The sequence below is a fragment of the Lampris incognitus genome, chromosome 5, assembly GCF_029633865.1.
Source record: "Lampris incognitus isolate fLamInc1 chromosome 5, fLamInc1.hap2, whole genome shotgun sequence".
Taxonomy (NCBI): Eukaryota; Metazoa; Chordata; class Actinopteri; order Lampriformes; family Lampridae; genus Lampris; species Lampris incognitus.
The window spans coordinates 49,807,172-49,821,592 of record NC_079215.1 but is presented as its reverse complement, the minus strand read 5'-3'; the positions used below and the strand labels follow the sequence as shown (position 1 = coordinate 49,821,592).

At 44.2% G+C, this 14,421-nt stretch overlaps 1 protein-coding gene across 1 annotated transcript in view; it reads left to right on the top strand.

Annotated features, from left to right (window-relative positions):
• mast1a (microtubule associated serine/threonine kinase 1a) overlaps nucleotides 1-14,421 on the top strand; it is an 80,917-nt gene that overhangs the window by 50,475 nt on the left and 16,021 nt on the right. Inside the window, exons 16-20 of the mRNA XM_056280545.1 lie at nucleotides 3,329-3,494; nucleotides 5,642-5,743; nucleotides 6,771-6,893; nucleotides 7,239-7,348; nucleotides 13,707-13,870. Of these exons, the coding sequence (XP_056136520.1) occupies nucleotides 3,329-3,494; nucleotides 5,642-5,743; nucleotides 6,771-6,893; nucleotides 7,239-7,348; nucleotides 13,707-13,870 (665 nt within the window). The remainder of the gene's footprint in view (nucleotides 1-3,328; nucleotides 3,495-5,641; nucleotides 5,744-6,770; nucleotides 6,894-7,238; nucleotides 7,349-13,706; nucleotides 13,871-14,421) is intronic.

Genomic DNA, 14,421 nt, shown 5'->3' with positions numbered 1-14,421 from the left:
TACTGCTCAGTAAACCAAGGGTGCATTGTACCATATCATACCATACCACAACATTAGACAAGTTAATCCAGATGACCTCAGCAGTTTAATTACCTTGAACCACATTTCTGCTCCCACCTCCTTTCTCCCTGATCTTATGGCCTACTACAATAATATTTTATCTTCTGCCCTTGATACTTTAGCCCCCCTGAAAACACAGGTTGTCTCATTTGTTCATACTGCTCCCTGGTACACACCTGAATTATGTCAACACAAGGCTGTAGGTTGGCGCCTTGAGGGGTTTTGCACCAAGACTGGACTTGCTGTTCACAAACAAATGTATTCAGATCATGTACTCCATTACAAAAATGCTCTTTCAACAGCTAAAACATCCTATTAGGCAAGTATCGTCAGTACAGTTGAAGGGAATGCTGGAACTCTCTTCTCCACACTTAAAAGGTTACTAATCTACCTGAAACCAATATGAACAGTAACCTTTCTAATGAACAATGCTCTGTTTTGTTTTGGGTTTTTTTAACTCAAAAAATTAATACCAGTCATGAGCAGCTAGTCTCTGCTTACATCATGCAGACTGACTTACCATCAGCAAGCACCATGAAACTGTCCCCATCCACTGTCCTATGTGACTTCAGTCTTCTAACTGAAAATCACATTTCTGAACTTATTACTAAGTCTAGAACCTCCACATGTCACTTGGATCCAAATCCCACAACCCTAATTAAAATATGTCTGCCTTCTATCATCTTCCTGATAGCCTCCATCATCAACTTCTCTGTCAACTGGTACAGTTCCCCCATCACCAAAGGTTGCCCTAATCAGACCAACTCTGAAAAAGCCCAGTTTAGATTTTACTGACCAAACCAACTACCAGCCTATTTCCAATTTACCATTCATCTCCAAAACCTTTGAGGGTAGTTGCAGCTCAACTCCAGATCAGGCTTGATAACAATAATCTCTTTGAACAATTCCAATCTGACTTTCACCCCAAACATAGCACAGAAACAGCCCTGGTTAAGATCACCAATAACCTCCTTAGTGCAACTTACTCTGGTCTACTCTCTATCCTCATCCTCCTTGACCTCACCGCAACCTTTGATACTATATCCCATCAGCTCCTCATGGATCGTCTGGCTAGCATTGGAGTTGGAGGCACTGTGTGTCAGTGGTTTGCTTCCTACCTTACAGACAGAACACATTTTGTACAAATTCAGAATTACTGGTCAGAAAGTTTAATAGTTCCTCATGGAGTTTCACAGGGTTCAGTGTTGGGGCCACTGCTGTTTATTATTTACCTCCTGCCTCTTGGCAACATCTTCTCTTCCAGCACGATGGTATCCATTTCCACTGCTATGCTGATGATACACAGCTTTATGTGTCCACTGAGCCAAATTCCACTCTCCTCCAGTGCCCTCACTGCTTGTCTCAAAGATATACAGATATGGATGACTAACAATTATCTGAAATTCAACAATAGTAAAACTGAGCTACTCTTCATTGGCACACGATCTACACTCTCAAAACCTAATATTTGCTCACTCCCCATTGGTGGAGCCACCATACCTGTCTCTGCTCAGGCTAAGAGCTTTGGTTTTACCTAGATGGGACCCTTTCCTTTTCCAGTCATATAAACAATGTCTCCCGCATTGCCTTTTTCCATCTGTGAAACATCTCCAGACTACACCCTGTTTTAACACAACACTCCAAAGAAGTCTTAGTCAGTGCTTTGGTCACATTACGCACTGACTACTGCAGTGTGATCCTGGAAGGCATCCCCAACAAACTTATTCACTCACTTCAACTCATTCAGAATTCTGCAGCATGGATTATTGCACATTCAAAGTCCACTGACCATGTTTCTCCCCTGCTAATTCAATTACACTGGCTTCCTGTGTCATAGGGGATTCATTTTAAAATGTATTATTAACATTCAAAGCTCTTCATAATCTATCCCCTGCTTATCTCACAGACCTCTTTCAGACTTATATGCCCCATTTCGCTCCCTGCGGTCTTCACCAGCAGGTCTATTGGCACTACCAGCCATCAACCTCAGCAAAATGGGTGCCAGGGTTTTCTCCTATATGCTGCACCCAAACTCTGGAACTCCATACCCCATCACATCCCCTTATTGGACTCCATTACAGAATTCAAAACTGCTCTTAAAACCCACGTTTTTAAACTAGCTGATGTATGCTAAACTAATTCCTGCTGATGTATGCTCTATTCCTTATTGTGTGTTTCATTGTTGATTGTACTAATGTTTTTACTGCTTTTTTGTGTTTGATGTGAGGTGCCCTTGAGTGTCATGAAAGATGCCTTTAAATAAATTGTTTATTATTACTGTTATTATTATTTATGGAAATTAAAACATATGTGGGGGTAGCAAAGTATGCATCTGACATAAAAAGGGTCCGTCATTCCAGCCCAGTTATGCTTGCAAACAGGCAAAATTATCCTTCAAAATCAATCTCTAAAGGACGCCACTGCTTCCGAAATAGTCTGAATGAGTGAATCATTTGTCCTCTCCATTCCCATCACTTTCCCATTTCATAATTATAGTTATTGTTTATTCTGTGAATTAAACTTGTCATAATCAATGCAATTGAGACACCAGTCTCCTCCAGCCAACCCCAGCAGGCATCTGTTTGTTTGTAATTATCTCACATCTGCAGATGAAACGGTCCAAAGCTTTGCTTTTGCATCATATCAGAGATTTTCATCAGGGAATAATTTCTCATTCAGTTAGCAATACTGTTTTTTGTGTCACACAGTACCAACTGAAATGTATGTGTACATGTGATTGTGCAGACACATATCAGTATTTACACATGCTGTATGTGTAAATGCTAAATTCTCCTGAACAGCACGTTGATGCAACATTTATCAATATCCAATGATATACTGGATACTTCACTTGTGTAAAGTATGTAATGTGAGAGAACTAATGAAAGGAAACATGCCAATGGGTCGTACTTAAAGAGCAAGTTAGTACTTCACAAAGAATTGTTTATGTAGTCTTGCATGTATCTAACATAGTTTTTGTGATCAGTTCTTGATTTAAGTTTTGATGTTTGATTACTGAGTAACAATGAATTCAAAAAATTCAGTGTATAATCTCTGTATACACAATTGAATATTTCAAGGCTTTAAATTTTCCTCTACTCTCTATCCCCTTGCTCAGTGGCCAGTTCACCCACCCACCATCTTTTCTATCTATCCATATCCATTTCATTCCGGCCCCCGCCTTTGTCGAACTTCATTCCCTCCCATATGTTTCTCTGCGATCCATTTTTCACTTCCCTTCTTTGTTTCTCTCCCCCTTCTCTCCCAGGTGTGTGGTACTCCGGAGTATATCGCTCCGGAGGTTATTCTGCGTCAGGGCTATGGGAAGCCAGTGGACTGGTGGGCGATGGGCATCATTCTCTACGAGTTCCTCGTGGGTTGTGTGCCTTTCTTTGGAGACACTCCTGAAGAGCTTTTTGGACAGGTCATCACTGGTGAGGCAGACACTGTATGCAATGCTAAACGTGTGAATTCTGTGCAGTTTTACCATCATCAGTTCTTTTCTGCAGTTTTTCTTTTTGTTGGAATTTCCCCCCCAGTTGTATTTGGCCAATTACCCCACTCTTCTGAATTTTTTTGACACTGACTTGACATGAATGAAACGGTTTTATTAACTGAGACACAGCAGATAGTTTGACCATTCACAAGCCACCTTATCACCATGACGAGACTACAGAAAGGCCGTGACAATGTCGGGCCGTCGGTGAGTGAGTCTGTGGCCCTAGTTTTTGCGGTGTGTCCCGCACCGTTGACACTAGTCGGACCCCTGTCGGCAGCTTTTCGGACGATTCAGCATGTCGAATCGGCGGCGGAGCCTGTCGGTGAGAGAGAGAGAACTCCGATTGGCTGTTCAGCTTAGCGAATCAGTGCACGAGAAGAGAAACGGTAGTTAAGAAAGCAAGCGAACGACGAAGTCACTAGGCCACACACAGTAGGCTCTGGACAGGAAAGAGCCGAGCGACATTTTTAACATTGGAGGTTTCATTAATCTCCAGCTCTCGGCACATGTTCGGAAAAGCCCCCTGAGCCTGTCGCTGTAGTATCCATGATTTCACCCATTTAGTGCGATTTCTCCATATTGTTTGCCTCCGCCTCTTCCTTTCTTCTTCCACAACCGAAAGACCAAGGGCTGACAACGCTAGTGCCACTTGCAGCTTTTTATCAGACGTATTCTCGATTAGAAGCAGCTATATGACGACACCGTCTGTAGTGACCGAGTGTCGAGTGAAACTGGTAAGCAAACGCTGCTTTGTTTACGGTTTGTATCTGCAGTGTTAGGTCTTCCGGTTTCAAATTCTGAATGACAATTACAGACTACCACCACCTGCTGGTATGGAGGGTTATTTCCACTGACGCAGGCGCATAATGTATACAAAATAATTGTACAAAATAATTGTACAAAAAAAACTGTACAAAACAAAATGATTTTGATCTTAACTGTAGTTGACCGTTGGCTGTAGTCTTTGCGGTGTATTCAAGTTTGGTTTGGTTTGGTGCTCTCAGCTCTTGTACCTCCAGTATATTTCAGGTCCAGCTCTCACTGCATGGGGAGAAACATATAGCAAGTTGATTTCTAGTGTAATATAGCTCTTTTTGATTACCAACCACCTGGAGATGTGCTGCTGAAGTGAACGGGCTGCTTACCAACACCGATACTTAGATATCTTCAATATTGGTAGGCGCATGGCTAACAGATATTGTTCAATACTAATTTTTCTTTTACTTGGAAATATCGTATTTATTCCTTGTGTTCTTCATGTTAAGCATCCCAGTCAGTCGAATTTCTAATATGTGGAAACATACACAACTATCAATAAAACTTGAACCTGAATTTGAATGTGAGGGATTAGCCATATTTAAGCAGAGTGTACACCAAATATTCATGACAAGACGAGTTGAAACTTGCAACTACATGCAAGAGAATGTGGTCTGCAGCAGAAGAGAAAGAAGAATTCTGGAGTGAGTTGGATGAAGTGGTGGAGTGTACCAAAGGAGGAGAGAGTGGTGATTGGAGCAGACTTCAGTGGGCATGTTGGTGAAGAGAATTGAGGTAATGAGGAGGTGATGGGTAGGTATGGTATCAAGGAGATGAATGTGGAAGGACAGATGGTGGTGGATTTAAAAAAACCGATGGGAATGGCTGTGGTGAATAGATGTTTCAAGAAGCGTCATCCTATAGTGTTTTCATGCAGTGTTTTATTTCCAAATCTATTCGTGCATCGTCTATGTTGTCCCCTATTGCACATGGATGTGTCCTGGAAGATGGATCTCTCCCCACTGTTCATTAGATTTTTCAATTTTCTTTTCAGATTTTTTTTTTTAAATTTTCCTTCATCTGAATCGAGGGTCGAAAGATAGAGGATGTCGTCTACTATTGTTTGCGTCATCTATCTGCTTCGCACCGTGCGAATGTAAAGCGCTCCAAGACTGTAATTGTGATTTAGGGCTACACAAATGAAACTAGCCTGGGCAGAATAATTTTGCACTAGAATATTCTGAGTGTTAATGTTTCTTAGAAATTTATTTTTTCTCTCATCATCCTCGTTCTTACCCAGTAACCTCGCTCCTTCCTCTATGCTAGATGATATAGTATGGCCAGATGGTGACGATGCCCTGCCAGCTGATGCGCAATCCCTCATCTCTACTTTACTCCAGACAAACCCTCTCATGAGGCTGGGAACAGGTACGATACTACAAGTCCTATCTGCCTTTCAACCTTCTCATGTCAGTGTTAGAAATACTAAATGGCATTAATGACAGTGGGCCAGAAACCCATTCAGGGTGAACTGCCTATGACTAAGAAATAATGGATACTGTTTCCTGGCTCAGTGGATTCCTATCTATCTATCTATCTATCTATCTATCTATCTATCTATCTATCTATCTATCTATCTATCTATCTATCTATCTATCTATCTATCTATCTATCTATCTATCTATCTATCTATCTATCTATCTATTCCTTTCACGGTGCTCAGAGATAGATGGTATGTGAATCAAAATCATAAATCATAGTTTTTGTCATGTTTCCACATCTTCCGGGTGAAAAAAAGTGTATCAGTCCTGGGCACGAGTTTAGCATTTTAAGGATAACATTGTACGGCCGTTTTTAGATGAAAATGAGTTTTTTGCTGCATCCCGTCATTTGACATTGAACACCGTGATGGATTTTGGTCCATTCGTTCTCTTTGATTCAATACCAAGATTTTGGTTTACTTTTGAGTTGGATTCGTTGACATCTGATCCAAACAAAGTGTTCTAATATCCCCAGCTAGAGATAAGAGATCACCATACTTGGACCCCCTATAGTACACAGTTCCTGTTTGGGGGAGGTCCTCCTATGCCCAAATACGCGCTTATCTCGGGAGGAAGATCAGGGAAAAAAAATCATTTGTATTCTGCAATTATGTCATTATATAATCCTATACTATAGGACTATATAATGATATAATGACATAAAAATACCCTTCAACAGGGCTGTTGACCTGTTGAAGGGTATTTTTTTTAGCTTAAACACACTGGCGTTTTGACATACTCTATCATGAATTAGCCCGTTAATGAAGACTTTTTAAAACATTTTGAAACCAGGGGAGTTGCCTCAGTTTTTCATGTGTTATTCTTATATATTTGCTTACATTTCAATGAGATGCTGGCCTTTCATGTTTTATTGATTTTGAGACATTGTGGTTATGTGTCCGCCGTGCCACTAGGTGGAGCATTTGAGGTAAAGCAGCATCCGTTCTTCACTGAGCTGGACTGGACCGGTCTGCTGAGACAGAAGGCAGAATTCATCCCTCACCTGGAGTCAGAGGAGGACACCAGCTACTTTGATAGTAAGTGTGTGTGCGTGTGTGTGTGTGTGTGTGAGAGAGAGAGAGAGAGAGAGAGAGAGAGAGAGAGAGAGAGAGAGAGAGAGAGAGAGAGAGAGAGAGTGAGAGTGAAGGGTAAATTACAGGTAAATCAGATTCGTGTTTTATGGTTTATAATGGATTAGAATAACTTGCTTGGACATACCTGTCAAAATCTCATTTGGTATATTTTACTGTATCTTTTCCTCTCCTCCCCACCTCTCTCTCTCTCTCTCTCTCTCTCTCTCTCTCTCTCTCTCTCTCTCTCTCTCTCTCTCTCTCTCTCTCTCTCTCTCTCTCTCTCTCATCTTCAATGTACACCTCCCCCAGCCCGTTCGGAGCGTTATCGGCACATCAATGCATACGATGAAGATGACACAAACGATGATGAGCCGGTGGAGATTAGACAGTTCTCCTCCTGCTCTCCACGCTTCAGCAAGGTCATTACTGTGCCTACTACTTCCTCCTCTCCTCGCTGTCTCTTTCTGTCTCTCTCGCTCTCACTCTCTCGCTCTGTGCCAACCTGTTTCCCCTGCCACTACACTGACCCCCTTTTCCATTGTTTATTCAAACTATTAATTCCCCTCATTTCCACACTGTCTCTCCCCTGCACAAGAGACAGGCACATCCCTCATCTTGACACTTCAAATTATTTCACAGTATTAGACAAGTGAGGGAGAGACAAGGGAGATTGAATTAGAACAAGAGTGCTTGGAGGGAGAGTGCAAATATCCACCAGGGCTGAACAGTTTCCTCCCAATAATATCCCCACACCCACACTTTCTAGTCATTACCTTCTTTGTTGAGGTAAAAGTTGAACTTGTGTGGGCGTCCGGGTAGTGTAGTGGTCTATTCCGTTGTCTACCAACATGGGGATCGCCGGTTCGAATCCCTGTGTTACCTCCGGCTTGGTTGGGCATCCCTACAGACACAATTGGCCGTGTCTGCAGGTGAGGAACCGGATGTAGGTATGTGTCCTGGTCATGGCACTAGCATCTTCTCTGGTCGGTCAAGGCGCCTGCTGGGGGGGAGGGGGAACTGGGGGGAATAGCATGATCCTCCCATGTGCTATGTCCCCCTGGTGAAACTTCTCGCTGTCAGGTGAAAAGAAGCGACTGGCGACTCCACATGTATCGGAGGAGGAGGCGTGTGGTAGTATGCAGCCCTCCCCGGATCAGCAGAGGGGGTGGAGCAGCGACCGGGACGGCTTGGAAGAGTGGGGTAATTGGCCAAGTACAAATGAGGAGAAAAAAGCCACAAAAAACAACAATGAACTTGTGCATTCTGACCGAGGGTCTTGACTTGGGACCGAGCACCTCACCTGTGTATAGGTAACTACTGAAAGATTTAAAAGGTAAATGGGTCTTGTATCCTTTCCATCATCCTTCCTCATTCCTCTTCTCTCCATTCCCTCAGTTTTGATTTCTGTCATCAGTGTGTCAACATATGTTTAATTTTGAGTCAGCTCCTCCCCTCTTCCCTTCTGCTTGTGCCATCTAGCCTGGCATGCCTTTCTCGCACCTTCCTGATCCCTTTTTCTCTCTGTTTATCTCTGTCCTCTCTGTTGCACGCTGTTGTTTTATTCTGTCATGTTTTTGCTTCCTTTTCCCCCCCTCTCCTTCTCTCTTGCATCATGTGAATTGGTTTGCATCTTGTCACAGTTGCTCTCCTTGGATTTGGGTTTCTTTTTTAATGCAGCATGTCCCTAGTTCACATTCCTAGTCCTGTCCAACCTCATGCTGTCAAACCTTTTCTCTGTGTTTTTCCTCTGCTGCCTGGTTCCTGTCTTTTACCTCTTTACATCCTCTTGCCTGTTAGCTGTAAAGGAGTGGAAGTGCCCTTCACTAAATGTAAGAGGCTTCATTGAAAGGCCAGGCTCAATTATAGAAGTAGTGCAGCGGGCCGATGAGTGGCCCTGTCTCAGGAATGTGAGCATACAAAACCTCTTTTCCCTCCTCTGCAACAGGCACATAGGGGATTGGTTTATGGTAATAATGCACTCCTGCTTACACACATACACATGCAAAGCCACACACAAACACAGACACACACATGTATAGGCATATATGCATGCATTAGCACACACAAACCCACAACCTCTTGCGTAATTAAGAGACACTTTGGGTTTGTTCTTCAGAGTGAAAAGGTGTGCACATTTAAATCCTTTCACGTCCCCCCAATCCTGTTATTTCAAGAGAGGATATATTGTCCTTTCTGCACTAATTTGTTTACTACTCTGCTATGGCTCATTTTAAGAACATTCATTCATTCATTCATTCATTCATTCATTCATTCATTCATCTTCATCCGCTTCTCTGGGGTCTTGTTGTGGTGGCAGCAAGCTAAGTATGGCACTCGAGACGTTCCTTTCCCCAGCAACGCCCTCCAGTTCCTCCTGGGGGATCCCAAGGCGTTCCCAGGCCAGATTGGACATGTAGTCCAGCAAGTTCTGCGTCTACCCCGGGGTCTCCCATCAGTTGGCTGTGCCCAGAAAGCCTCCAAAGGAAGGCCCCCAGGAGGCATCCTAATCAGATGCCTGAACCACCTCAACTGGCTCCTTTCAACGCGAAGGAGCAGCGGCTCTACTTCAAGCTCCCTCCGGATGTCCGAGCTCCTCACCCTACCTCTAAGGCTGAGCCCAGACACCCTATGGAGGAAACTCATTTCAGCTGCTTGTATCTGTGATCTCACCCTTTTGGTCACTACCCAAAGCTGATGACCATAGGTGAGGGTTGGAACGAAGATTGACTGGTAAATTGAGAGCTTTGCCTTCCGGCTCAGCTCCCTCTTCACCACAATGGTCCAGTACAACGTCTACATTACTGCTGATGCTGCACCAATCCGCCTGTCAATCTCCCGCTCCATCCTACCCTCACTCGTGAACAAGACCACAAGATACTTTAACTCCTTCATATGAGGCAACAACTCTTCCCCACCCCATAGGGAGCAATCCACCATTTTCCGGTAGAGAACCATGGCCTCAGACTTGGAGGTGCTGACTCTCATCCTGGCCATTTCACACTCAGCTGCAACCTGCCCCAGTGCACGCTGGAGATCGCGTTCTGATGAGGCCAACAAAACCACATCATCTGCGAAGAGAAGAAATGCAATTCTGAGGTTCTCAAAACGGACACACTCCTCACCTTGGCTGCGCCTTGAGATCCTGTCCATGAATATCACAAACAGAATCGGAGACAAGGGACAACCTTGGTGGAGTCTGGCACCTACCAAAAATGTGTTTGACTTTGTGCTGAGAATGCGGACACAGCTGTCACTTTGGTTATACAAGGACCAGATGGCTTATAGCAACTGCCCCGGTACCCCATACTCCCGCAGTATTCCCCACAGAGTGCCCTGGGATACAAGGTCATAAGCCTTCTTCAAGTCCACAAAACACATGTAGACTGGCTGGTCAAACTCCCATGCCCCCCCCTCAGCACTTCCGCAAGGGTAAAGAGTTGGTCTGTTGTTCCATGGCCAGGACGTAATCTGCATTGTTCCTCCTGGATCCGAGGTTCGACAATCGATCGGCGCCTCCTTTCCAGCACCCTGGAGTAGACTTTCCATAGTTCCGCGCTTGTCTCTCACCCAGATGTTGAACAGCGTAGTATCAACAGTATCAACATGGTGAGTGCTAGAGCGAGAACCATGCATTTCTGGACGGATGAGGAGACAAAGTTTATGTTGTGTCAGCTAAAGGAGTTGAATATCCTAAAGTACATGGATGGAACGAGAACGCGGAATGGCGAACTATTGTACGAGAAGCCCATGGTAGTAAAGAGGGCGTGGTTGGAACACTCAAGGAGTATACGGCATTGTCTTCTGCCTTCGGACATCACCATATGCATCAGGGATAGCGTGCATCTCATTTGTACCTAAAGTAAAGCGTAGAGTACGTATGAAATGTACAGCGCTGTAAAGTTGTCCATGTTTTCACTGCTCGACATGGAACCCACTTGTTGCTTGCTAACTTGTTTGTCTTTTGTTTGGTATGTGATGCAATAGGTCAACCGCAAGAAAGTCCAATAGCAACCAGCTGGGGTGCCCGGGTAGCGTAGCGGTCTATTCCGTTGCCTACCAACACGGGGATCAGCCGTGTGAATCCCCGGCTTGCCTGGTCAGGCGTCTCTACAGACACAATTGGCCGTGTCTGCAGGTGGGAAGCTGGATGTGAAGAGTATAATTGGCCAAGTACAATTGGGGAGAAAAATAGCAACTAGCTGAAAGGGGGCATATCACCACCTAGAGTACTGGGGTCAAACATGTACTTCCGTCAATAAATCGATTCTCCCCCGTTTCTTGTATACTGGGGCAACGACAGTAGTCTAATTACATGGCCTAATCGAGCTATAACCATAGCTCGACTTAACTGTGTATGTAAACGTATTGATTGTTGACTCTATAAAGATCAAAACGAATCGCATTCCTATTTCCATCAATGGGTCATCTATTGAAATCAATAGATGACCCATTGATGGAAATAGGATAGACAGTTTTAGATTTCTCAGTTTACACATCACAGACACCCTCACATGGTCTCTCAACACCTACTGCATCCTGAAGAAGGCAGGCACAGCAGAGACTGTATTTTCTGAGGCGTTGCAGGAGTTTTGGTAGGAGTACCAGAACTCTTATGAACTTTTATCGCAGTACCATTAAGAGTGTCTTGACAGGCTGTATCACAGTGTGGTTTGGCAACCTGACTGCTCAGGGCTGCAGACCGCTGCAAAGGACCGTAAAGACAGCAGCAAAAATCACTGGCATGGAACTACCACAACTTCATAAAATTTGTACCATTCGCTGCAAAAGGAAAGCCCAAAACATCATTAAGGACACCAGCCAGCCGCTCATGTTCTGTTCTCGCTCCTTCCATCTAAAAAATGTTACTGGAGCATCAAATCACACACCACCCATCTCAGTGATATTTTCTTTCCACAGGCAGTCAGGTTTCTGAACAGCTAACATACGCATATACACCTCAGGTTGTTGTGTTATCGTGTACTTTATATTGTGTATATAATGTATGAATTGTTGTGTACATAGTCTACATGCATGTCTGTAATGTTTTTTGGGGCATGGTGTGTCCTTTGTGTTAAGGCAGAGAGAGCCAGAGCAAAAGAATTTCACTGTATTCCAGTACACATGACAATAAAGTTGAACTTGGACTTGGACCCCCCCCCCCCCACACACACACACACACCGGCAGGGCAGGTACACTGCAGCCAACAGCGCAATAATTAAATTCACCCATACGTCAACAGGATTTGCAGCGCACATACACACAATTATCGCCAACAGCATATTAACCAAGACATACGTTCACGTGCAAGTTCCTTCAGTTTTTCAGTCGGACTCTTGGGGCTCTGTTATTGACACGAATGACTAAGCGCTTTGGCTATAAGACAAGAAATGAAAAGATGATAACAGCGACTTCCCGCAGAGACTCTGGCTTAGGGTCCCCGTAGGCTTGTTCGGTAATCCACCCATGCTGAGGATGACTTTTTTGGTAGTAAGGTTACATACATTACCCTGATTTAAGATTATGCACATAACTGTAACCTAAGGTGAAAATAGATTTTCTACTCTGTAGTATTTCTGCTTCATCACAGAGAAAGAGTATAGTATAACATAATACAATATGGGTATATGTTCCATAACACAACATGTTCCATAACACAACAAGAACATGACATGGGCTCCAGCTTGGAGAGCCACTGGTGGTGGTCTATAATTTCATATTTTAAAATGCAGCTCCAACACATAAGACGACTGAAAATGTATGTTCATCTCTCCCAGAAACAAAAGGGAATCAAAAAAAAAAATCCTAACAGTCTTCCCGAGTCCTGCTGTTCAGATGGAGTAAAAGGCTCTTAATATGTTTAGATAATGTAGAGATACTGTGACCCTAATCTAACATTTAACCAGAGTCACTTGCTACAGAACATGTCAGACTCACTGATGTACGTACAAATTTTGCATAACCTTGGTTTGACCAATATTTTAAGGGCCCAAAAGTGATTATTCAACTTAAATTTTCACTATTTAACACACAGTTTTCCTTAGAATCTCAGGAGCAGGTGTCCCTACGGACACAATTGGCCTTGTCTGTGGGTGGAAAGCCAGATAAGGTATTTGTCCTGGTCGCTGCACTAGCACCTCCTCTGGTCAGTCGGGGCACCTGTTTGGGGGGGAGGGGGAGCTAGGGGGAATAGCGTGATCCTCACATGTCTCCCTGGCGAAGCTCCTCACTGTCAGGTGAAAAGAAGCAGCTGGCACACATGTATCAGAGGAGACATGTGGTAGTTTGCAGCCCTCCCCGGATCGGCAGAGGGGGTGGAACAATGACCGGGATGGCTCGGGAGAGTGGGGTAATTGGCCAGAAACAATTGGGGGGGAAATAAAAAAAAATGACTGCAGACATCCATCCACCCATTATCTGAACCGCTTATCCTGCTCTCAGGGTCGCGGGGATGCTGGAGCCTATTCCAGCAGCCATTGGGCGGCAGGCGGGGAGACACCCTGGACAGGCCGCCAGGCCATCACAGGGCTGACTGCAAACAGCATACATTAAAATGATTATGGGTCAGACCATTTATCTCTCTCTACCAGACAGGAAGGCCATGTCCTAACCTGTCTTATCTCCTTTGCTTTACATCGATAACACCCAGAGCTCCAGACTATAACTGTGCCAAGGTAGGGGATGATAATCTTACAATGTGCAACTCTCTCTCTCTCTCTCTCTCTCTCTCTCTCTCTCTCTCTCTCTCTCTCTCTCTCTCTCTCTCTCTCTCTCTCTAGGTGTACAGCAGTATGGAACATCTGTCTCAGCTGGAGCAGAAAGCTCCGTCATCTGTGACCCGGCGGGAGCACAAGGGCCCTCGGGAGGACAAGGTAGCCAAGAGAGAGAGCCTGGGGAGCTTCAGCATGAGAGACAAGAGTTGGAGGACCGGGTCGCCTGAGATGTTAGTGGTGGGGAGTCCTGCATGTGTGTCATTAAAGAGGGTGGAGCCGTTCATAGTGGGAGTGGGAGGGGCATCAGTATTTTGTGTGTGTGTGTGTGTGTGTGTGTGTGTGTGTGCGCGCGCGTGTCTTGTGAATTTATCAGTGTGGAAGTAGATAATTTTGTCTGTCTATAAATGAAAAATGCTTAGGAGTTGTTCCAGAAGGCTTGAAGGATTTTTTTTTCTTATTGCCTCTTATCATCTCCTACAATAAAATAAATGCTTTCTCTCTCGGTGACACTATACTTCTTGACACTTTTGCTGAAGAAAGAGCTTGGGAGAGACTTCACACTCGCTTTGGGTTAAGAATAGACAGTCGGTCTCACGTCTCCAGAGTTTGGAAACTCATAAGACTGTATGAGTGACAAGAATTGCCAATATGATGTTTTTCCATCTAAGAGGCAATTCTCTGATTTGTCCAATTTTAAGGCATACAGTCGTGTTCAAAAGCTGTTATGAATTTTAATAAATGGATCTGCCTTTTCTCTCAGTATACAAACGATAAAGGTCTA